Below are 24,871 nucleotides of genomic sequence, written 5' to 3' on the forward strand. Positions count from 1 at the left end.
AGCCCAAGACTTGTTCCTATAGACTTAACTGCTTATGAATAGCCTCAATTTCAGTGAGAAATTGAGTGAGCCTTAGGCACACACTCAGTGATTGGCCACTGTTGATTATGTCGTGGAGCTTTTTGGTGGATGGAATATAAATCAATAAAATACCTGGTTTGTATTATAAGCAAGTGTTTTAAAGATGGAATTCAGGTGAACCAACCTGGCAGCACCCCCAGCCCCATCTGACCCTGACCCTCTGAAGTGCTGAGACTCATCGTGGGCTGTGGTCCTCGGCCAGTGCATCAAGGCCTAGGCCAGGACCGGCAGAGTGCCCTGGCCACCTTGGGCCTAGGTGGGGAGGGGCAAGGCAGTTTCTTACCTATAAAATGAGAAAGCATTTTGAGTGAAAAGTTCTGCTTTGGACTTTCCTGGGAGGCGTACAGTATGTTGGAAAGAAAACTGTATCTCAGTGCCCGGGGATGCATGGATCGATCCTAGGTCTCACTCTGCTTCTAATTCAATTATTTCAAAACCTTGGGACTCATGTCCCCTCTCTGAGCCTCAGTTTTTCTTCTATAAAGTAAGGTTGGAGTGGATGGTTTCTAAGGGCCTTTTGGCTCTAAAATCCTATTTAAAAGAGGCTCTTGGTGAGAAGATAGAGGGCTTGCGTGATAGGCCTTCTCAAATCCTGTTTTCTCTTTGTCATTTATGAACCAGAAAATGACAGATGGCGAGACCTGGACAGGAAATGCCCTCTTCAGATTGACCAGCCGAGTGCCAGCATCTGGGAGTGCCTGCCTGAGAAGTGTCCGGATGGCACTCTGTGGCACCGGGAGGCAGCCGCCGCCTGTGCGGTGACCAACCTGATCAAAGACCTGAGCCTCAGCGACCACAGCGGGAGCCCCTCAGCACCCCCCAGCAAGCGCCAGTGCCGGTCACTGTCCTTCTCCGATGAAATGTCCAGCTGCCGGACGTCGTGGCGGCCCTTGGGGTCCAGAGTCTGGACTCCTGTAGAAAAGAGACGGTGTTACAGTGGGGGCAGTGTCCAGCGCTACTCCAACGGCTTCAGCCCCATGCAGAGAAGCTCCAGCTTCAGCCTCCCTTCCCGGGCCAACGCGCTCTCCTCACACTATGACCAGGCAGCATTTCACCACCAGTTTGGAGGCCAGCCCTACCAGGGGGTGCCAGGCTCGGCCGCCTGTGGACGGGCAGGTGACATCTGGAGCCCTGACCCCACCCCCGTGGGAGGGGGCCGGCTCGACATGCAGCGGTCCCTCTCCTGCTCCCATGAGCAGTTTTCCTTTGTGGAATACTGCCCACCCTCAGCCAGCAGCACACCTGCCTCAACGCCAGAGCTGGCCAGGCGCTCCAGTGGCCTCTCCCGAAGCCGCTCCCAGCCATGTGTCCTTAATGACAAGAAGGTTGGCATTAAACGGCGGCGCCCCGAGGAGGCGCAGGAGCAGAGGCCTTCCCTGGACCTTGCCAAGATGGCTCAGGTAAGACGAGCCCAGCCATGTGGAAGGTGCTGCCCTAGCATCGTGGTGCTTATGGAGCCTCCTCCGGTCCTGCCATCCTGGCAAGTGCAGGGTGCCAGTTCTAGATGCCCAAGAATGGGTTAATTTCCTTGTTTTTAAAATCCTATTCAGAGAAAGATGAAAGCAAGTTTTTTTTTTAATGTCTATTTCTCTTCATTTAAAATCAGAAATGCTCTCTGTGAATACAGTGCTCATGGCACAAGAGCAGATGGTGAGAGGCAGGGTGTCGGCGGGCAGATCAGCATCGCCAAGTGCTGGCCACCCCCTCAGGCACTTCGCTGGAGCCTCTCTCCCAGGGACCCGTCCCTGCAGCCCAGGCCACAGCTCAGTGTCACCCGGATCATGCTGATACCGAAATTAGGGCTGTGGTTATTAGTAGCTTCACAGGGCGAGGGATGGGGGGAGGCACTTACTCTTCTGATCCAGCTGCTGAGAATGTGCGGCCATCAGGAAATCCTGGTCCTTTCCTCTGTGTCCCCCTAGCCATCCCCTCTGTTGCTGACAGATGGGGCTCCGGCCCTGTCACTTGCACTTTGTGCTCTGTGTCTTGGAGCCTTGTGCTGACCCTGATCTTGGGTGCTGATTTGAATGAGGTGACTTGGGGTTGTACACTGTCGCCACAGCAGTCTCTGAGCCTGAGCACGGCCTGCGTCTGGTTCTTACTGGGGAGGCCCGAGGAGAGCATGACAGTGAGGTCCAGGGCGCAGGTTGGCCCTTGGGACACGTCCACTCCAGGACCAGGCGATGTAAGTAGGAAATGGCACCCTGGGCCCTAAGTCCAGGATGCCCTCTGGTGCTTAGTACCAGGATGATGCATCTTGTCTGGTCTTGTTATGTAAGGGTCAGTGGTCACTGGGTGCGAGGGGGATGGAGACCAGCGTGGTGGCGAGGGGTTGGCCTCACTCATGCAGCACGTGGCCACGTTTGGGCACCAGGCGCCTCAGGGCCTTGCCTTCCACAGGCTGGAGTGCCTGCCTTCAGGGCTCACTGCTGCTTTTTGTGCTGGACTTCCCTGCATTTTGCATGGCAGTGCAGTTTCTCTTGAAGGCATCTCCTTCTCTCCCCTCCAGTGCCCCCTTCTAACCTGGGGACCCCAGAAGAAGAGGTTCAGGCATCTCAAGTCCAGAGCGCACACCTGGCCGGAGTCCAGGCCTTCTGGCCACCTTGGCTCACGACAGGCTCCTGATGTGCCCCCTCCAGGCCTGGGTGGGCTTCCCCCTCTGCCTCTGAGCCGTTGTGCCCATCTCCGCTCCAGAACTTTCCTTTTCCCAAGTTGTGAACTGTTTTACTTTGTTCGCTAGAGAAATAGCAAACACTTTCATTTATGTTGGACATGCGAGTGGAATTTTCCTTCTCTGGAGAAATTTAAATAGGTAAAAAGGCTGGAAAGCTGACAGATTTGGGTGACTTCTGAAGGAAACCCAGAGCCCTGAATTCTGGTTGTGATCAGTGGCTTCAGTTAAATTTTTAATGCTGAACTTATTTTATTAGCTAATAAGGTAGATCGGTAATAAAAACAACTCACACGTGTTATTATATTTTTACTAGCCACAAGCTGGAATGACACCATGGCATCATAGGAGACATTGCCCGTCCTCACATCGGTAGAAACCTTTAAAAATGCACTGCTTGGTGGGCTGTGCCCAGATGTATAGATTGCTTCATCGGCTTCAGGCAGGCCTCCAAGATCCTGAGGAGGCTGCCCTGGTTCTGTCTGCCTTCCCTGGGCCAAGGCTAGGGAGGGCAGAGTCCAGGGAAGTAGTGAAGAGGCCCCTGGGAAGTGTGCGTGCCAAACGACTGTGGCCAGAGCAGGGGGAATGGGCCCTGAGCTACCCCCGACGGAGACTGCCGCACCCCAGCCAGCCTTCCCGCCGTGGGGCTTCGCCTGCTTTGGCTTCCCCACTGCGTGATTTATGGCCTCAGGAGGTGGGCCTTGCTTTTCCAGGAGCCCTGGAAGCCAGGCCCAGGACAACCCCAGTGCATTTTTTTTTATTAAGGTATCATTGATATACACTCTTATGAAGGTTTCACAAGAAAAACAATGTGGTTACTACAGTCACCCTTATTATCGAGTCCCTCCCCATACCCCATTGCAGTCACTGTCCATCAGTGTAGTAAGATGCCACAGAGTCCCTGTTTGTCTTCTCTGAACTACACTGTCTTCCCCGTGACCCCATGCACACCATGTGCACCAATCATGATACCCCACAATCCCCTTCTCCCTCCCTCCCCACCTGCCCTCCCCCCCCCTCCCCTTTGGTAACCACTAGTCCCCCAGTGCATTTGAAAATAGCACTGGACTCAGTTTGGAACATGTAGGGCTCTGTGCCCAGGAGCCCTGTGAGCTGGGCGTGTCACTGGTGTAAGGGACCTGCACATGGCCAGACAGCAGCCGAGGTGGGATTTGCTGCCCATAGACCCTAGTTTCTGTGGGCCTTGGCTTCACTCAGCATTGGTAACTACAGGGGAATAAGCTCAGGTCTGCACACCTCTGGAAAGGCAGGCCTGTGGCTGAGGGTTGGCGCTGCTCTGCATTTCCTGCCGGGTTTTGGACTCTTTCGTGGGTCATTGGTTGTGGTTTATATATTTGCTTATTTGGTGGGGGTGAGGGGCAACTGATGATTCTTGCAAAGGAGCCCCTTTGTGCGTGGGTTCTGGGACTAGGGGCACGAGATCTGCAGAGTGAAAGCACGAAGTGTGTTTTCAATTAGATCTTGAGCCATTGGGAGTTCTGACAAACCCCAGCTTCCTACAAGTGCTGATTGGGGCTGGGACCTTAGGGCCCACAGCAGACCTCCCGAGGTATGGGTGAGTGTGCAGGGGCTTTCCACTGGCCGCTAGTCAGGGTGCCCAGAGCAAGGATGGGGGCCAGAGTACCCCCAGATTGCCAGCAGAAAAGGGACCAGGGAGTGAATCCAGGAGAGTCAGACCAGCAGGGAGGACAAAAAGCTCTGAGGTCCAAGGCCCTGTCCTGTGCACAGCCACAGAGTTGGCAGGACAAGTGCTGGGGGTGGGGCGCTGCTCGCAGGCGTGGGCCCTGAGCCAGCAGCGGTGGGCATCAGCAGGATTTGGGCCCTTGACTTGTGCATTCCATCTGGCCACTCCTGAGGAAAGGGAAGCCCTTCTGGAACTGGGGTTCACTTTTGGATCTGCATTGGAGGGTGGGGAGAGTGGACACCAACAATCAGAAGGCCCACCAGACAAGGGACTGAAGGCCAGCAGCCCCGGGCAAATGGCTTAACATCTCTGTGCAGCAAATAATACTTCCACCACCAATAATGATGTACAACTGTGCAGAGGAATAAGGGAAGTGTGTACACATGTGTGTATATAATGTATTCACATATATGTGCATCTGTGTACATGTATTCTGATGTGTGCGCACACACATGTGCATATCTGTGTAGGTATATGTGTGCACTTCTGTTGACATACATGTGTATCTTTCTCTGCACACACACACATCACCTAGTACACTGGCTGGCGTGGTGAGTGCTGACAAATAGTTGCTATCCTTGGAGTTACAGAGCTTGGGGGGTGGAAGGCATGGGCTTGTTCTGGGCAACCCCAGTGACAGAACTGGGACAAGTGGGTGACGTTCCTGGGAGGCACACTCAATCCATTGTAAGGGCTCCCTTTTTTCTTTATTTGCCATCTTTCCTTCTGGTTTTACCGTCCCTTTGCTGTCCTTGCCATTTACTTCTTCGTCCCTCTTTTTGCTTCATCCTTTCCTTTTGAAAACGGGAAGGAGGCCCGCTGTGCAGCTCAGCCCAGGCTGCGGAGAAGGCCACGCTCAGAGCTGAGGGTGATGACGTGGCTACAGACTCAGAATCGCCACTGTCGGGAGGCTGGCCGCGTGTGGGCATTGTCATCTCACGTGTGCTGCCTGTGGAATCAGGTGGAAATGATCCCGGGAGCCCACCAGGTGCCCCTGCAGGTACCCTGCCCCTTCCCAGCCACAGCAACAGTGGCTCCTGTTTGTCATGGCAGTGTGGCTGGGATGCAGTGGGTAGGGTGTTAGAAGTTGCTTTCACACTGTCTTCTTAGACCTTCTTTGCCCAGCCCGTGGGTAGGGGTGCTGAACGAGGTGGCTGGTGTCCCGGCCACCTGGATCCTGAGTGCGGGAGGGTGGCTGTAGAGAAGTTGACTCCAGCTGGCGGAAGTGATGCACGCACCTAGCCAGAAGGCCTGCCTCTCCCTGGGACTGTAATTGCAACCACTGGGTTCACAGCAAGGCAGCCCAGAGGGTCAGTCATGCTCCATCTCTGCCTAGGTCTGATTCTGCTGGCCTCCCCCACAGTTTCCCTCACTTGGTCTCCTGAGGCCCCTTCTGCCTGGTGTGTTCTTTGAAGCCACAGCCTCCCTTTTGCAAAGTGACAGTGTGTGCTATTGAGGGCATGGCCCAGCGCAAAAGCCTATGACGTGATGATTAGCAGGACTTCTGCTGACATAACTAGTTACTGCTTTTTTGAGACGTGGTTTGACCACCAAGCATTGGTAGACTCCCAGTGAGACCTGAGCTATGCGTGGCCATTTAGACACAGATCACATATGTGTGAGCAAAGGTTTCAGAAAAAGCAACAGTTGAAAAGATTGCCCACTGAATGCCTGTGCCCCCCGGGTGTCATAGTTCTTGCTGTATTTTGAACTCCAAGCTGGTCAGCTTGAAAGAGCAACAAATTGTATTTCTCAATAGTGTTTCAAACAGAAGCGAGACATTTGTGAGGAGGGGTCGGGATGCTGAAACAGAGGTCTGATTGATTGCAGCTGCCCACACACTGAGTCCCCAAACCTCCCAGAGCCAGCCCCAGAACAGGCAGCAACTGTTGTGTTAGCAGATGTTTGAGGGGCCCATGAAAGGTGGTCGGGGGCAGCTCGGGGTAGGAAAGAAGCACGAAGTAGAAACCACACCAAGAGCTGTGGTCCAGGATGAGTCCTGGAGATGAGTCCGGAGAGTGGGGTGGGCCACGGCTGCGGGGCCTCCAATGGGTAGGGGTTGCTGCAGGAAGTCATCAGGGGGGTTATCATAGATGCTCAGTAATAACTTGTGGCTCTTTGCTGGTAGGGCGTCCCTGGGGGAGGCTCCCTCTGGCCAGCCTTCCACCCACCCTGGGTGCCAGCGGAGGCTGCCTTTAATGAGGGAGTTGTCCTCTTCAGCAGCCATATGGGGTGGCTCTTCATATCACTGGCTGCACCACCTTCTTGCTCAGGCAGGCCTGGCAGCTGCAGGCCAGCTGTGCTTTTCCTTGGCAAAGTCCCTGAGCTCAGGCCAGGCTTGTGCAAGCCTTGACGGCCTTCTGTGTACTCTGCCAGCAGCTGGCCACTCTGCTGTCTCAGTTTCCGGCTGCCCTGTACCCTTAGCATCCTTCCTGCTGGCATGGGGAGCTGTGCTGATAGCAGGCTGGGGACTTCAGAGCTGGATCACTGTTTGCAACACAGGGTGCAGACAGGTATGAAGATCCTGGGGAGGGGTGAATAGTTACGGAAAGCCTGGAATTCCAACTGGAGTGAAATAAGGCTAAATACAAATTAAGGCAAATACTACTGTAGGCACATGGGAGTAGCTGCTTCTTATGAGGAAACAATCGGGGTAGGCTCGAACAAAAGAAGAGAGCCTTTAAGATCTGGACCGCCAGAGCCTGTGGATGGCAAGGGGTGGCGACCTGGTCCAGCCTTCCTCGCTCTTGACAGACACTGCCAGTCAACTGCGGCAGTCTTTCAGGTTGAACTCAGAGGAAGTCTGAATCTGCCCTGCTCGTGATCTTGGTGGCCACTGCTCATCAGTCTGCCCTCTTTTCTCTTGTCTAGCCCCTCATTTGAGGGTGAGGTGTCCAGAGTCCAGGGAGAGTCAGGGACTTGCCCAGAGCCACACGGTTGCTTAGGAGGCTGGGAGGGCTGGAATTCAGGCCTCTGGACTCTGGTTGGTTGCGCCTCCTGCCAGCTGCCCAGTGGCCATTCCAGGTGGCCGACCCATGCAGGACAGAGGGCGTGGAGGTGAAGCATGATGTCTACAGTCAGATAGGGTTTAGTTTCCCCTTCCACCGCTTTGGAGCTGTGTGCCCTTGGGCAGGTCACCCTCTGTAAGCCTCCGTTTGTCTGGGAATGACAGCTCCTGTTTCTCAGAGGTATGGGCAGGAGTCATGTAGCGCGGACCTGGCCAGGGCTGAACCTTTGATTAACAACAAGCCACATCCCGTGGCCTGTCTCCTGCAGCTCCCGTCTGGGCAGTCAGCTGGGCTTGCCACTCCTGGCACAAGCCGTACCAGCACGAGGCTGCGCTCCTGCCAGCTGTGGAGCAGGTGCGGCTGGAGCTGGGAGACCAGGTCAGCTCTCTTTAGTTTTTCTTTTCTCACAGAAATAGTAACACAGTTACTGTCGGTGACACAGTAGCACCCCTGATGGGGTTCCCATAATGCAAGGAAATCTGTTCAGACACCTGGGTCATGCCTTGCTGTTCCCAGTTGCAGCCACCAGGTTGCATAACAATCTGCTTAGGTCACTGGGCTTGGGGCTGAGTGTTGACACATAGCTTTGATCTCCCAGGTTAAAGGAGAATAGAAGGGGTACAGCTGGGGACATGCCAGGAAGGCTCTTAGTGCCACTTGGTGATTTTCCCTGCTTTCATTGCAAACCTTCCTGTGCTGAAAGGTGTCTGAAAAGATGTGTGGCCATGATGTTTCAGGGTGCCCAGTAGTGGAGTGGGGTCTCTGCTTCAGAAGCAGTTGCCCAGAGGGGACCTCGCCCAGCTCTCCAGACGCGCTTGGAGCACCCTCAGCTCCAGACCCTGCTTTGGGCTGGGCCTGGAGGCCTGGGAGATGCAGCCCCGCCCTCAGGAGGCCACAGCCTGTGGGCGGGAGGGAGGCACACGGGGTGACATGTCTGGTCCTGCTTTGTGGAAGCCAGAGTGGAAAGGGCCTGTGGACCACTGCTCAACTCCAAGGGCCCACAGGGGGGTTTAGAGAACCCCTCCTGTCACTCCCAGCCTGCTGAGGTAAGAAAAGAGTATGAGCCAGGAGGGGACAGACACAGAGCTTCAGGCTGGAGCCCTACCCATGGGGCAGCTCCGTCTTCATCCTGGGCAACTTACGTGACTTCTGTGCACCTCAGTTGCCCCATCCACGAGGCAGGGGAGCAACGCCCTCTCGCGCTGTATGTGTGGCCGGCAGCATTAAATGAGTTCATTAGTATGAAACAATTGAGCTCAGGTCCATGTCTGCCCAGTGAGTGCACAGTTAGGTCAGCTGCCCTCATCGTGTTGGGGGGCCCATTGTAGGAGTAAGGAGAGAAACTTCTCAAAAGGAAGGAACTGCTGTCCCCTGAGTGTGAGCGATCTCACTGTGGCAATTCTTCCTCTCTGTAACTCTGAGGTTCCCAGCCCCGACATCTCTGCCCCTGCTCCTGAGAAGGCAGCCTAGAAGCCCGCAGCTTATGTGGCTTCTCCATGGGCCCGGTTGAGTTGTTGAGTTTTCATGGTTGGCATTTGGATGCAGGGTGCTGTGACTATGGCCAGGGTTTTGCCCTGTTGCCACACGGTGGGCGTGTCTTGTACCTCAAGGGAGATAAAGTGCGACTGTCATTGGCACAGAGCCTACGTTTAGAGTCAGACCTAAGACCTGGGCTGACATCTGGGTCTGCACCCAGCTGTGTGGTGACTGTCAGCCACTTGTCCCACTTCTCTGAGCCCCAAGTTTCTGACTGTGCACCTGGGCCCAGGTGTGGCCGAGACGCAGCTCCCTGGGCCTCTTCCCAGAGAGTCTTGAGTCAGTGGGTCTGGCCAGGGTCTTGGTACGTGTGTGTTTGGGGAGCTCCCCAAGTGAGTGGGGCTTTGGGAGCAGCAGAGGGCACAGGCCCAGCCAGTGGCTCTGCAGAGGCCGGGGACAGGCTTTTCTCACACGGAGGAGGCATCAGGAGTCAGAGATGCTAGGTCAGCCTGGGTTGGGAAAGGCCTGAGCAGGAGAAGGGATTCAAGAGTTCAGTTTTCCAAATTCCAAGTCCCAGGATGGGCATCTGCTGAGCCTCTGTGACCGGCAGAGTAGCGAACCTTCCCGAGCACCGAAGAGGGCTTGGGGCTGACCTATGCCGTGTTAGGGCACAGCAGCTTCAGGACTGTCTTGGAAAACATCTTGAATACTGCTAGACATTTCCCGGGCCAGTCCTCATGCGCCGGTTGTTAAAGGGAAGTTCCGCATCCGTGCTCAATATCCCAAGACTTGTGTTTGGTGGCAGAGTGAAGGATGGAGAGCCCAGAGTGACTGGTCCTGTCCTGTCCAGTCCAGATGTGGTGCGTGCTGGGCATCTCTGGTCCGTGGGAACATTTGAAAGAGGCCAGGTTTCTAGAGTGTTGTCACAGCGCTCTGCAGTCAGTGTGATGAGGGAGGGAAACCATGAGGCAGCCCCAGAAGAGTGCCTGGGAGGGTGGCCTGCAGCAGGAGCGCATGTGCAGGGGTCCCCAGGAAGGGGGGCCCCGGTGCACCTGGAGCAGAGTGGATGAGGTGGGCAGGGACCCAGGCACAGTGAGTCTCCTTAGTAGGTTTCATGAACACGGTTAGCTTTTATTCTGCGTGTGGGGAGGTGGGGGGGAAGTAGGAGCGTTTTAAGCATGGGAGTGGTGGCACCCCCAAAAGTCTCCTTTCAGCTGGGGTGAACAACATGGATGGACGGCTGTGCGGAGGTGGGAGGCTGTTGGCAGACGTGATGTGGGCTAGACTGGGGTGGGGGCAGTGGACACTTGGTTTGTGTTAAGGGCTCAAACGTTCTAAAAGAGGGGCCAACAGGCCTGGCCGACAGTTATCTTGTCATTCACTCCCAAGTCACCCTGTCACGGACCTCACTGGGCTGCAAATCAATGACCTGAAGCCCCAAAGACAGCTTCTGTAGGCTTCGCTGCTCAGCGTTTGCCATCAGTCCCTCCTGTTGCTGTCACTCTGCTAGGGCTTCTTGACCTTCCCTCAGTGGGTGCAGTCTTGTCCATCACTGACATTTATTTTGTTTCCACAAACACCCTTGAAACATCCACCCCAACCCCTTGTGCACCCGTGCTTGGCCAGCCCAGGCTACCGTTCCCACCCTGTGGACTCTCCATTTCTGTCCGTTCCTATCTCCCAGTCTCCAGGCCTTTGGCTCCTGTGCTGAAGCTTCCGCACCCTCGTCCACTTGAAGCTGGTGCCCATTCTGGACTCAGGCTGAAGAGGGCCGCAGGGCGGCTTGGGGCCTCAGCGGGGCTCTCAGGCTGCTGAACACTTGCCGTGCCGCTCTCCCCTCAGCTGCGCTGCATCTGGGCTGAGGACAGCAGCCAAGGCAGCATCTCTGGAAAATGAGGCCCCCCTGGGCTCTATGAATCTAGAAGAGCCAAGCCATCCCAGCTCCACCTGGGTGGGTGCCGGGGCCAGGGAGGCTGGACAGACCCGGAAGGATTCAGCATTTCCTGTCTTGTTCCTGCTTCCTTATCGGGGTGTCGGGATGCCACCTCGTAGAAAGGAGCTCCAAGCCCTTGGGGGGCCTGTGGGGCTGTGCGAGTCCCCAGGAGGGCCGGGGACAGGGAAGCAGAAGTGTCACTGAGATGGACGTTGATTAATTATGAGCCAGGCGCAGAGCCACACACTTGACACCTCTCTGCCTTGTACCCAGGACAGGCTGCTGGCTTTCGTGGGGACCTGCACTGTGTGAAACCTTAGTCAGCCCATTTTGCCTTCTGCAGCACAGCCCTCTGTTGTCCTGAGCGTGGCACCAACACAGACTCTGCCCGTAGGCATGGGCTGTGTATCTCCCATTGTGCTCTCCGCCGTCCTACATCATTGCTCTTTCCTGCAGCTCCAGGCCACAGTTGAGGACCAAACAAAGACTGCGCCACGCAGGAGGGCAGACCCTTTGCTGCAGTCTCCAGGCCGGCAGGGACTCGGTCCGACTGGATGCGGAGTGGGTGTGAATTGCCTATTTATGGCCAAAAGATTAACAATGCCTCCTTTGAAAGTTAGACATACTAGAACTCTTGGATAATTCCTTTTTGGGATGGAAAGGGGTGGCTTTTTTCTCTGTCTTGGGAAACAAAAGAAATGGTTTGTTCCAAAATATAACACAACCACCAAAAGCTTCATTTGTGAGCAGTAGCAGTGAGCTCACATCAGTAATATGTCACCAGAGTCCATGAGGCGCCCAGTCCCTTCCCTGAGATACTATAGGGTCCTATAATGCATTTAATCTTCATGGAGAGGGTGGTAGTAGTGGAGGCGTGGGGGAAAGGGGGTGGACTGCAGCTGTTTGGTTGCTAGAGCTCTGTGTGTGGAGAGTGTGGCAGGCTGCCTGGACCAGCCAGGGCCCTGTCGGGACAGAAACCACTCCAAATGGCCACAGAGGATTCTTCACAGTTATTATCTAGGTTTCTGAAGAACTGGGAAGCCAAGACATGAACACCAGGTATCAGGGGGAAGCAGCTGCAGGAAGCTGCTCCCCCCACCCCTGCACTAGGGCGGCAAAGGGAAGAGGCTGTCATTCTGAAAACTTGGAAGCTTGGAGTCCACAGGCCCTGTGCTGGGACCTGGCCCCTGGAGGAGGGCTGCTGGCCCGCTAGGGCTGAGGGTGGGGAGGGCAGTGGTGCTGGCTGTGTGCATATACTGGTAGCACTGCACACTGGAAGTAACTCTGTGCTCAAGAAGTGTGGCTGGTGACAGTGACAGCCACGGGAAGCAGACAGGAAGATGGCAGGCCTCCTCCCTCTGCAGCCTTGAGGTCCCCTCTGGTGCTCCTGTTGTCAGAGCCTTGAGGGGAGCCGGCGGCAGCCTGGAATGCGTCTGCAGAGCCCCAGCCCCAGCACAGAGTGCAGAGGCTGGTGGGCCTGGAGCTGAGCCCTGGGCGTTTCAGGGAACACCCACCCTTTTCCCTTCACTGAGCAGCTCCTGCCTCCCAGGCACTGGCCAGAGGGCAGATCCTGGCCGAGCCTGCCTTTCTCAATGTGATCTGCGTCCTAGCAGGTGAAGCTAGGGGTCTGTTCTCATATCCGTCTCACCCCTTACCACTTCATCTCATTCAGCACGTACTCACTTGGTGTCTGTTAAGTGCTCAGCACTCAGCTAGGCCCTGAGGATATTTCTGTGAGACACACATGAGTGCCACTCTCATAGAAGCTGCCTGCTAGAAAGGGGGCTAGAAAATAAGCATGCACAGTAATCTCAAGTGGGGATGTATGCTATAGAGAAAATAGAAGAGGCTGGCATGGTTTAGAATGCCAGGTGGGGGCAGAGGAGAAGGAAGAAGCTGGCTTCACATTGGAGGGAAAGCGGGGGGCCTGTCTGAGGAGGTGACCGAAGGATGGGCTGTGTTCAGCCACAGAAAGGCCGTGAGGTCAAGCTCCCTGGGTGGAGGGAAGAGCGAGTATGGACACTGGGAGCCGTGGTGGGATTGGCAGGTTCTGGGCAAAGGAAGCCAGTGTGACTCAGGGTCCCGGGCAAGGGGGTGTGCAGGAGGGGCTGCAAGGAGTGGCAGGGTCAGCTTGGCGGGGCTTGCAGGCTGGGGTGAGGAGTGGGGCTTCCCCTTTCCAAGTGCAGGGCCACCTGGGACTGACGTGACCCACTGGGCCTGGGACCCTCTGAATCAACTGCCTGGGGCACTTGACTTCAGACCACACCAGCAGGTGACCATGGTACAAAGAGGTCCTGGCAAAAGGCATATGAGGGAGAAACCGCACCTGGGGAGGCCGGTCCTCAGCAGTGTGGGGGCCAGGAGGCTGGAGGGAGCAGGTCGGGCACCTGCTGCGTGCCTCTCTTGGCTGGGGAGTGCTCGCTGATTCTGGGGCCCCCTCTCAGGAGTGTGGTGCCCTCAGTGGTCCTGGTGGGGCCCGTCCCCTCCCTCCTCAAGGAAGAGAGCGTGAGTGTCGGCCTCTGCTCACTTGCCGAATGGTGGAGCAGTGACTGGGACCCCGGTCCCTCTTTGTCCCCTGGCCATGTGCCATGACCTCTCTGCAGGGCGTAAGCTCTGCCACCATTTGTGAGCCGTGGTCCCAGGTGAGGCTGCACGTTCCCTGCTAGTAAGGTGGGAGGGTAACATCCTCACCACGGGGCTGCTTGCAGCCCTTGGCCCAAGGCCTGAGGCACAGGACATTCTCAGGAAGTGTGGCTGTTATTTATCGTATCCGCTGGGCCCTCACACTGATGACGTGGCTTCGGAGTTCTGAACTGGAAGGCCCAGACCCCGTTGCCAGGCTTGTCCTCCCAGCCTGTAGGCAGCCTTTGCACTTCTTGAGCTGTGGGTTTTGTTGGTAAACCAAGGCACTGGGGGCTTTGGCCCTATGGTGTGGCACCAGGCCCCCCTGAGAGAGTGTTTCAGCTCTGCTGGAGCAGTGCAGCCCAGCTGTTCTGTTCCAGGTCGTTTCATTGTACAAGGCTGGGAACAGGGGAGACCAGCCCAGCAGTCAGGCTGTCATGCGGGGGGCGTATCTGCAAAGTGCTGGTTATGTGCCTGAGGTGGGCCTAGCCACAGTCTGGATTAATCCTCTTAGTGCCCAAAGCAGAGCTTTTGTTACCCATTTTTGTGACTTGCTAGATCTCTGAGCCCTCAGCCACCTCCCTGCCCCATCCCCAAAGTGGCCTGTCCTGACAGGTTGGGGACGGGTCCCAGCATTATGCACTTGCCCAAGCTCAGGGCCTAGCCAGCCTCCCCTGTGACCCCCAGGCTCCTCTGGACACAGTGCCTGGGCACCCCTCTCCCTTCCCTCCTGGGCCCCGAGAGGTGCCTGTGGAGGGACCAGCATGCAGGGACACAGGGAGAACAAGAGTGAGAAATGGGCTCTGTGTGTCCCTCGAGGACAATTCCTAACACACCCCTTACTGAGCTGACTTGGTGAGCAAAGTAAAAGGTGGCTTGGATGGTCTGCTGTGTGGCAGTTCTGCCAGGCGCAGCTGTGCCCGCAGAGTGGGAGGCCCGAAGCCCTACCTTCCTGCAGGGCCCTCCTCTTGCCCTGTTGCCAGTTTCTCATCTGCCTCTTTCTCATGTGGGTGCCTGGGGGGGACAATGAGACCAGGGGAGGCCTTCTGATCTCATGCCATTCTGTCTTGGAGCATCAGATCCCTGGGTGGACAGGTCCTGCCCAGGACTTAGTGCCATGGTCTGATTGTCCAGACAGTCATAACCATACCCGCTCCGGGCAGCGCATATGCTCCAAAGCCCTTTGATAGTTGGCACCAGCTTTAAATAGGCTGAATCCACCTAGAGAAAATTCCATCTCATTTTAATCTAGAACAGTCTTGGACAATGGGATTTTCCAAGGATTGATAGCAAATAATGGGAACAAGTATGCAGGCCAGGGAGCAGCGGAAGGAAAGCCCCTTTTGTGTGGGGTCCGGGCCTGCTCTGAAATAGCCCAGGCCAGAGAGGCATGGTTCAATCTGTTCGGGGAGTGCATTGTAGCAGATGGGGGCGGGCTGTGGGGCATTGACTATTTGGCAAGAGAAAGGAGATGGCATCTGAGATGGTGTGAAGTTAATTGTCACTCGGCAGAGACACCAGAACTTGGGTGTGGTACACACGGGGAAGAGCAAGTATGTGCCCCAGCATCTGTCTGAAACCTAGGACTGCAGGAAATGAAGGCGGGGTCTGGGCTCCAGGGTTGGATGGGCCTGGCAAAGAGTTTTGGTGGGCCACTCTGCAGGCGGCTGACCCTGGGTAAGTCAGTGTCCCTCTCGGAGCCTCAGTGCCCTCGGAGATGTATGGGTTGGACATCCCAGAGCAGGCCTGGTGCACAGACGCCCTGGGGTCTCACCAGCTTTATTTCTTTGGCCTATCGTTGTGTGTGACCTTGAAGTGGGATTGCTGTTTCTTCAAGTTTTTCCCCTGGAGGCAGCCCAGAGAAGGGAGCAGCCTTCTGGCCACAGCCCTGGGAACTGGCGCTCAGAGGGCAGCCATGTCTGTCCACATGGGTGGAGGGCGAGGCAGCAGGTGGGCCAGCTGACCATCGACAAGGGAGGTGGGAGCCCGTTTGCAGAAGACATGTGCCCACTGCGTCCTCTCCTCAGAACAGCCCTTGAGGTAGATGCATCTTACCCGTATTTCAGAGGTGGTGAGTGAGTCAGAGGCTTGGTATCAGCTCCAGCCAGTGAAAACAGAACGTGAGTCACAGAGATCATCTTATATTTTCTAGTGGACATAGTTAAAAAGAAAGAAGTAATAAGTGAAATTAATTAATATTTTTATCCAAAATACTGTCACTTTGACATATAATCAATAGAAATAAATCATTGATGAGATACTTTATATATTTTTTCTGGTACCAAGTTTCTGAGATTTGGGACATGTATTAACTTACAACACATTGACGTTTGGACTGGCCACACGTGGCGGGTGGCCCCCTAGGTGAACAGGGCAGTGTCAGGTCATTTGTCCGTAGTCATCCTGCATTACGTGGCCGTTGCTTCTGGCATAAGCAGATAGGGAAGCTTTACGGTGTAGACAGCCTTGGCTTAAGCCCTCGGCCCCGCCACTCAGACTCTTCCCTTTGGTGACCCCGTGTGCCGGGTGGTAAAGGAGGGGGCTGGGGAGGGGCTCTGGGGTTTCTGGCTGGGTTCTCTCGGGCTGCCCTCTCTCGACCAGGGGCCAGTGTCAGGAGAGAGCAAGCCCCGGGAGACCTGGGCAGTGGTGCACTCGGGTGCTCGTAGGCTGCTCCATCACAGGACACTGTGGGCTCGCCCCCTCTGCCGCACCTGGGATGGGGCGGGGGGTCCGGGGATGCGGACGGGTTGCCGCTCCTCAGAGACCTGCCCTCATCTCTGGGGTGCTCGTGTCCACTGAGGTCACTAGCCGTGTAGCTGTGCTCGGGCCAGCATTCCTGCCGGGCAGGGCTGGGGAAGCAGGAGGCGGCAGCAGACCTGGTGGGATGGGGCCGCGCTCTTCTCCTGGGGTCTGGGTGGGGGTGCTCAGGCTGAGCAGCATGGCAGCCCTGGGCCACTTCTCTGTGCTGTGGTCTTGCTTTCTGAGGACAGGGCTGTGTGTTATCCCCACACATCCCCTGAACACACCACCTGGGGCAAGCTCTTCACCGCTGACCAGCTGCAGGTTAGGGGCCCACACCCAGCAGCACTCGGGCAGTGAGCATGCCCCAAAGGGCACAGGTGTGGAAAGGGGAGGAGAGGCCACAGATGAGCAGACACGTCCACAGCAGCCCAGGCCATGGGGCGGAATGGCAGGCCTGCAGCTTCAAACACACCCCACCCACCATGGGAACCTACCAGGCCCTTGGACTCCAGGCCGAGACAACCCTGTGAGCTGATTCAAACCAACATGCATTGATTGAGTGCCAGCTGTGTACAAATGCCTGGGCCAGGGCCTCAGGGGAGTTCAGCATGTATAAGAAGACCCTGTCCTTACCTTCAGCAAATTTGCAGGCTAGAGGGGTGGGGATGGAACAGCTGTGTCTGTACAGCCAACTGCAAGCTTATGGGAGCAAGATGACGTAGCGTGTCCTCTGAGGATTGGGATCTGCATTCTGGGCTCATCCCTTCTCTCGGCCACCATTTACCAAGCACTGGCTGTGTGTCAGGCCCCTATAGGCTCCAGGGATGCAGCAATAAACAGACCCATCAGCCCTACCTCCTGGGAGTTGCAGCACAGACACACGGTCACTTAGAACTGTGGAGAGTGTGACCTGCACTCACAGTTCTGCCCTCCAAGCCCCGGTCTCCTCACCTATTAGGCAGGATTCCTAGCAGCCATTGCCGCAGGATTAGATGAGGGGATGAGCGCAGGGCACTCACGGTGCACTTAGTGCCCTTGCAGGAGCGGCCCAGGAACCCAGCAGTAGGGACTGGGGTTTGCGGGGCTCTGCTTCTTTGCAGCAGAGCACAGAGGCTTGCTGGTGGCCCAGGCATGGTGCCCCATCTGCAGTGCAGCCTGGACCTTGGGTTGAGTGAAGGGGAGGGACAGGGTACAGAGCTGCTCCCAAATCAGGAAAGAACCTCCCCAGCTGGAGCTGGTCGTGGGGGGCGTGGAGCCTGTGAGAGCGAGTTGGGTGTGTGTTCTGTGTGTGTTAGGGAACCAAGGGCAGTTTGGGGAAACCATGGACTTGGACCTCGGTCTGGCTGTGGGTAGGTTTGGGGGAGCATCCCAGGGCAAAGAGAAGGCTCTGCCAGTGTACTCAGTGTCCCTCTCTGGAGTCCTGCCCCTGTGGAATGAACTGCATGGGCCCAGGGCCGTTAGGGAATCCCCTGCTTGGTTCCTTCATGCCCGAGGGTCCAGAACCTGCTGCAGACCAGACAGGGTAGTGCATCAAGGAGGCTGACCAGGTTGGTCCTTGGGGAGGCCTCTGAATTAGAAAAGGCCCTTTGCTTTCAGGAGCCGAAAAGCCAGAGCAGTGAGCAAATGGGCGTCTGCCTTGGCTTGGCTCAGCTGCCTGGTCAGCCTGCTGCCCACTCTGTCCCTTCTCCCTGGAATGAGGACAGCACAGGTCCTGTCGGGAACCTTTAGCTGGAGTCCTGTGTGACCTGGACCCCACCCCTTGAACCTTTGGTCAACACGCAGATGATGACGGATGGCTCTTGGCATGTATGGCAGTGTGCTTGCACCGTGCCGTGTGTCCCCGTGCTCCACGGCTTCTGCGAGCCATGACGAGACTGTGTTTGTGTAGTTACATGCTGTCTTCCTTTCGGTCCTGGACGTGGGATCGTTGCCTTCTGGAGACTGAGGTTCAGAGTGCACCAGGCTCCCAGGGCTGAGTGTGGCAGGACCAGGTATGCCTGTGAGGTTTGTGCTCGTTCCACACTCCACCCCAGGGCCAGTGGGGACTGGAGTCATGGAGCTGAGGGTTGGCCGGGAGTGGGTCTTCCCTCCTCCACTGTCCTTGGAGAAGACTGGCCGTGGACACGTGGGGAACTGTGGTTTGCGGACAGTGAAGTGACTGGGCTCGGGTCAGTGCCCGTTCTGGGATGGCAGCTGAGATCTCACATGACATTGTCAGGGGAGCCCAATCTGGCCCCTGCCTCACCAGCTGTCCGAACCGTCTAGACAGTCTGAGGGGACAGTTGTCACCGTTCTGGATGAAGTATGCTAAAATTGGATTATTACCGAAATCTGAAACTCCAGTTTGAAGCAGTGTCACTGAGCAGTGCTCAAACCAGGGGCACTAACAGTGGCTTTGACGAAGCCACGGGACAGCACCAGGGGTCCTGTGTTTCTGAGTCACACCCGAGGCTCAGCATGAGGCGGCAGGGTGGAGAAAAGGAAGGGCTCCCCTCCATGAAGCTTCCCACCTGACCCAGCCCCAGGCCCTAGAGGGACCCTGCACTGCAGCGTAGTGGCTGTGAGGCCGGTCCCAGAACCCAGCCGCTGGGGGAGGAAAGGTGAGGCAGAGTGCAGCCCTGATCCCAGGTCTCTGAACTCACGCTGGGCCTCTTGGGGGGCTGCGCATCCAGGGTGCCAGGGCTTCCATCTGCTGGGGCTTGAGCTGGGACAGAGGGGAGCCATGCGCCCCACGCCCCACTCTGCCTGGACTGCCCCTGGCTCCCAGCCCTCAAGCCTGAGGGGGCTCAGGGGCCATCCTCGTCACAGAGCAGCCCTTCTGAGGACCAAGGCCCAGTGTCTGTTGTGTACAGGATGTCACTTAATAGTTTATAATAACAGATTTGACATTCTAGCTAGAGCTCTGCCAAGCAGACCCCTGTGGCCTCCCCGGTGGGGACTCAATGTTGCTCCACAGTTATGGCCAGTGTCTTCCAGGAGAGGTGACCGTCATCCCCTCAGATCCTCTACATCAGGGATCTGTAAACTACAGCTCAGAGGCTATTGCCTGTTTTGCAAATAAAGTTTTTATTAGCACACAGCCGTGTGTGCTTGGTTGCTATTGCCAATGGCTTCTTTGGTGTTACAGCACAGAGCAGATGGCCCACAAAGCCTAGACTATTTACTGTCTGGCTCTTCAAGAAAATTTTACCAGCCCCTGATCTAGATGGCCCCATGCCTCAGTTTCCCCATTTGGGGAGCAACTGGAGTTTGTTGGGTAATTTCTCACTGAAAGCTAGACCTAAAAAGGGTCTGGCGCTATTACCCTGGTGGTTAAGAATGTGGGGTGATATAGTGCAGCCCACCTGATTGTCTAAGGCTCTGCTGAGCCAAAAGTTGGCCCCAGTGTGGCCTTTTCCTGTGCTCCTCAGGTGGCAAATAAGAACATGGTGCTGGCAAGGGGGGCTGCAGAAATGCAGCAGCTGGAGCCTGTGAGTTTGGCTCCTGTGATACAGGCCCTGGCATCAGAGCAAGTTTTCAGCACGTTTCAGTGCCCAGAGCACAGAAACTTCTCACAGTGGCATCACTCTGGAAGCCTTTGCTGAGTTGCCTGTCCAGTCCCCGTGCTGCCCCCTTTCTAGGCTGCTGTTCTGTGGCTCCGTGCTTCCAGAGCGTGGGCAGAGTGGGGATTGTTCCTCTCCTTTCACCCACTGCCTGTTTTCTCTGGTGCCTCGAAGGACTTTGGTGAGGCTGTTCTGCTCAGTGCGTAGAACAAAACTCAGAGGCAAGCAGCAGGGTGGCCCTGGGGTTCTCGCCATTCAAGACAAACCCCTAGAAAGTTCACCGTGGCTGGGGATCCAGAAATCTCTCTGTAGGCCAGATGTGTTCTGGCCCCCGAAGCAGACACCAGCTCGGAAGTTGCTAGAGGATATTAACTTTGTGGTCATAGAACTTGGCCCAGCGCAGTGGTTTGGCACAGCATTGTGAAAATAAGGGTGGGTTGCTTGGCTCTTACATTTAAAAGCCTCAGATGGCCGTGGTTTTATCCTGCACTCCACCTCAAACTCAGTCAACAGAGGCCAGCCTGTTCCAGGCGCCCTGTGCCTGAGAAATCCGCAGCAGCCAGCCCAGAGCCAGGAGGCAGTGGCCTGGGCCGGAGCCTCTTTGGGGTCCCAGGAATGTTGTTGGAAAGTTCTTAGTACAACCAAGAACCACTTCCACCATTCTCCTTGGTGCAGGCCGTGCTGTGAAGCTGAAGCGGAGATAGGACATGAGGAGGAAAGGCTGATGATGCCTGGGGTGCGTATGGTGCTTTAAGCAGAGCTGCTTCCCTGGGGGTCCTCTTAGTCCCCCCTTGGCAGCTGTGCTGAGGGCAGTTCTGCTTGGACTTTAAGGATGTATACAAGTGGGGAAGCTGGGAGACTTTGGGCTGGGAAGTCACGATCTTCCAAGGGAGGGTTGAGCTTCACAGGCTGAATGCATTCCCCAGTCCTGCCAGCTGGGGCTCAGCTCCTACTGTGTACAGAATGCGGGGTGAGGGTGCGTCAGCTGCAGTCTCTGCCTAGGAGGCACAGACACATGAGCAGGTAGCCGGAGTGACTGCAAATGAGGCATGTGCTTAACTGAGGTCTCAGGAGCATTCTGGGGTCCCTGCCAAAGCCTGGGTGGTGACAGTGAGACTGTAGGCACTTCTCTAATGCTCTCTGTGTGCTGGACATGCTGAAAATGCCATTTGGTACGAGCTGTCTTAATGCTCATATTAACCCCGGGAGCAGACACTGTTATTGTCACACCAGTTATCACTGAAGACACGGAAACAGAAACTTGATGAATAACTGGCCCAAGGCCACAGAGCTCGTCCCAGGTGGGTGTGGGATTCAAACCCCAGGTGGTGTGGCTAGGAATGCACAGCATGGACTCGGGAGACACAGGGAACAGGGTCCGAGGACCAGAAGGCTGGAAAAGATTTCACAGGCAGAGATGGGGAGCCCGGGTGGAGGTGAAGAGTGTGGCCCTGGAGTGCTGCCCCCGGTGGCCCAGGCCCTTCACCTCCCTGTCTCTGGGTCACTGGGTGGAGTGTCGGAGTGCCCGGCCCACTCCTAGGAACTCATGTGCACCTCATGCCTATCTCCTGAGGTGGCTTTGCGGACTCTTGCTCTGCCAGACTGGTACAGAAGGGTCTCAGAGGTCCAGCATCCTTAAACCAGTCTCAGTAAGGTGATGACTCTCTGAGGCAGAACATGCTGCATATCTCCAAGAGAGGGTGGAGAATGCAGAGCCTGTTGCAGCATTTGGGGGACTGCCCCCATGGCAGAACAGCCTTTGAGAAACGCTATTAACGTGTTACAGTGGTAGGGCCATGTGGCAGTGGGTGAGAGAGGACCTGCTTGACATCTGTTCTGGGGCCCCTGCAGAGGTGGCTCCAGGCTCTGGTCCTGAGCCCTCCATGGTGGCACAGTGTAGGGCAGCGCAGAAGGGGGCCAGGCCTCCAGATTTGCCCAGTGGGATCCCCATTCCCAAACAAACCAGTGTTCTTTTCAGTTTAACATCTAGCAAAGCCCACTCCTTGGGCTCCTGCTGGCTTGCCCTTTTCCCCTGCACTTGACCGTCTGCTGGGTGCGGCCGGGAACTGACCTGGCTCTTACTGTGGAAGAGGAGTCTCCAGTCACCACCCGGATGCCTCCGGAGGGTCCACCCGGTACCATGGTCCCTGTGGTTTTTGATTAGTATGACAGCTGCTTTCAGTGGCCAGGTACTGAGGAGGCCACACATCCGCTGAGAGCCTCTGAAGCAGGCTGGCTAAGAGCAGAGCCTTGCAAGCAGACAGAGCTGAGTGCGAATGCAGCTGTGGGACCGTGAGCCTGTTTCCTCAACTGTGAAGTGGCTGTGATACTGAGTTAAGTGAGATGATGTCTCCCTCCCATTGAGGACATCCTAGCACATAATACTTAATTCAAGGTAAACAGTATTACAGTTGGATATGTAAAAGCACACAATGAAATTCCCCCAAAATCTACCCCTAGGGATAATCCTTGTTGAATGTTGGATGTAGATCCCGACAATCCTTTTGCTAAATGGCTGTGACACTGAAAGGAGTCTCCTCTGGCCCCAGGAGTTCAATCTGCAGGTTCAAATATACTGTCAGTGGAGTCATGACAAGAAATAAGAATTTGTTCCTTTAAAAGAGAGAGATGAAAGAAGCGCTGCTTATTGAAACAGAAAATATTTGAGTTTAGCACTGGTTCTCACCCTATCCAATAAGAAAAGCAGGTATAGTTTTAAGAAGTTACCACAAAATAGAATTGAATAGGTTATTAGATGAATATGTCAGTTTTCTCGAATCACAAGTTTGTAATGATGCCGTTTTCCCTTTAACATCACAGAGCACCTCCATCAGCCTGGGTAGCATGCCTTGTGTGATTTAACCAGTCCCGTTGTCCCCGCGGGCCCGCTGGCTGACTGCTCTGAGCAGGTCACCAGATGTTTGCGGCCTGTCCAAACCGAGGAGCCGTTTCCACTACCAGCTTGGCGGCACCTGGCATTGGAGCAGGGGTGCCAACTGGGCGGGGGTCGCTGTTGTTTTGGCTTTGTTCTCATGAATAGTTTGCTTGCAGAGCGGCTTGTGTCATCTCTCTAAGCAGACTCTGCTTTAGGGCCGCGGTGCCAGGGAGCACCCGCACACCCACATGGCAGCACCCCGGAGCCTCAGGCCCTGTGCTCTTACAGCTCGCACATCTCCATGGGGCCTGCTGTGCTCCCACACTGCCCTGTGCAGCAGCAGTGGGCATCTTAGGTGAGAAAATCCACAACACGCCCAAGTAGTATCTGCTTTTCCCCAGATTCTCAGGCCTTGCCCCACCCAGGGGCAGAATCTGGGCGTCCTCCTGAATTCCTCCGTACCCATGCTCAGGTCTCTGTCCCCTTGGCTCTGGGGCCGATGCTGTTCTGGTACGTGCCTGCTGTGTACAGGCACTGCGCTCGGCACTGATGATGCAGTGTGGGCAGGGTAGTTACAGGCCCTGCACTCTGAAAGTGTCCCCCGTGTGCAGACAGACAAGCAGGAGCAATAGGTTATTAGATGAATATGTCAGTTTTCTCGACGGGGGTGACGGGGGGTAGGGGCAGTGAGGATGATGGGCAGAGGGACAGAAGGGCCTTCCCCAGGGAGGGTGGCATGTGCGACCCTGAGGCTGGTGGTGGTGGCAGCAGCTGGCTGGGCCTGGGGCAGGGGTGCACAGGCAGGGGATGGGGTCAGGGACTCATACCTGGCCCAGCCCCACTGCCACCAAACAGTGCCCCCAATGGTGATGGTCCATCCCCTAGAGTGGCAAAGCCCCACCCAAGGAGGGGCCATCTCCCAGAATCCCAGCCCTGAGTGGCACTTCCCATTCCCCTTTCCTCAGCATCTAGTGTTTCCTGCAGTATTGGCCTGAGAAAGTGCACAGGAAGGAATGTCTTGGTGAGAAAAGGCGAGGAAGTGTTGAGGTCACGAAGCCCCTCATTTTCCTGTTGGCATCCAAGAGGGCTCTGGCTTTTGGGCCCCTCACCAGCCCAGTGGGTCTTGACGCAAACTATGAATTCGTGTAGAAACCCAGAGCCTCAGAATGGGTTTCCTGTCATGCAATAGGGGGTATAATAATGGGTGTGGTCCTGGGGCATGGGCAGTAGGTGTCCTTGAACTTCTTAGCAGCCTTGTCATCCAAATGTGGCCACCCTGTCCTGCTCAGAATGTCCAGTGTGGTGGTGAAGTTATGAATGGGGCCTGGGGAGGCAGCCCTGGGCGCTGGAGCTCATGTGCCATGTCACTGTGAGCTAGAACAGGATTTCCCAGAAGCCTGTGATCTGGGTTGCCTTGGGCTCAAGTAAGCACTGTTTTGGGACCTGTGGCTCATGTCAGCCCTAAACATTGGCAAAGAGATCGCTGTGCCCTTCCTGACTGTCTTGCTTTTCCAAGCAGCTGGGGTGACCTGGTGTGCACCTAACCTCTGGGCTCCTGGAGCCACCATGGCTGGGGGGACAGTCTCATGAAGGCTCCTTTTGGAAAGTGGCTAGCTTTGAGACCCAGGCACTCTAGAGCGGGCGAGGGTGAGGTCAGTGGCCTCAGGAACGCTGAGCCCCCTGCAGCCTGACCCGAACACAGCACCTCTGCAGCCCTGGCCATTCCACAAGGGAAGAGAGCAGGTTCCTGCTCCTCCCCTTTGTGGGGCTGGCGAGGAGAGCACCCCTGCCCATGACAGGACTCGGGCTTTCTTCCCCGGCTGCCCTCTGGGGGCCACGCTGCCCTGGCCCTGGGAAGGGAGGGCCGCGGGTGAGATGAATCAGAGGCGGATTCTGCCTTCCAGTAACTCCTTTCTGTTTGTTCTACTCTAAGTGGAAAATAAGCCCTCACCACCCAGCCGCCCCCACCGCCATCCCCACACCTGCAGGCCTCTGGGGGCCACAAGTCCCGCCCCTGGGAGCGCCTCTTCCTTCCCAGCACGGCAGACGGCAGACGGTCAGAAAGCCCCTTTCCCAGAGCCCGTGTTCAGCATGGTCCTGTTTCAGTCCCAGGGTGGAGAAACCAGGGGTGGGGCGGGCCAGCCAGGAGCAGGGCTTTCTAGTACTTTGTTTTAAGATCTTTTTCTGAGCACCTTAGTGTTGAGTGAAGACGACAG

General features: G+C 56.0%; 1 protein-coding gene across 4 annotated transcripts in view; it reads left to right on the top strand.

Annotated features, from left to right (window-relative positions):
- Positions 1-24,871, top strand: part of FAM53B (family with sequence similarity 53 member B) — a 109,346-nt gene that overhangs the window by 21,663 nt on the left and 62,812 nt on the right. For all 4 annotated transcript variants that reach the window (XM_037011195.2, XM_017647897.3, XM_017647864.3 and 1 more), the window contains exon 3: positions 703-1,481. In XM_037011195.2, coding sequence (XP_036867090.1) covers positions 703-1,481 — 779 coding nt within the window. The remainder of the gene's footprint in view (positions 1-702; positions 1,482-24,871) is intronic.

The sequence above is a fragment of the Manis javanica genome, chromosome 7 (assembly GCF_040802235.1).
Source record: "Manis javanica isolate MJ-LG chromosome 7, MJ_LKY, whole genome shotgun sequence".
Classification (NCBI taxonomy): domain Eukaryota; kingdom Metazoa; phylum Chordata; class Mammalia; order Pholidota; family Manidae; genus Manis; species Manis javanica.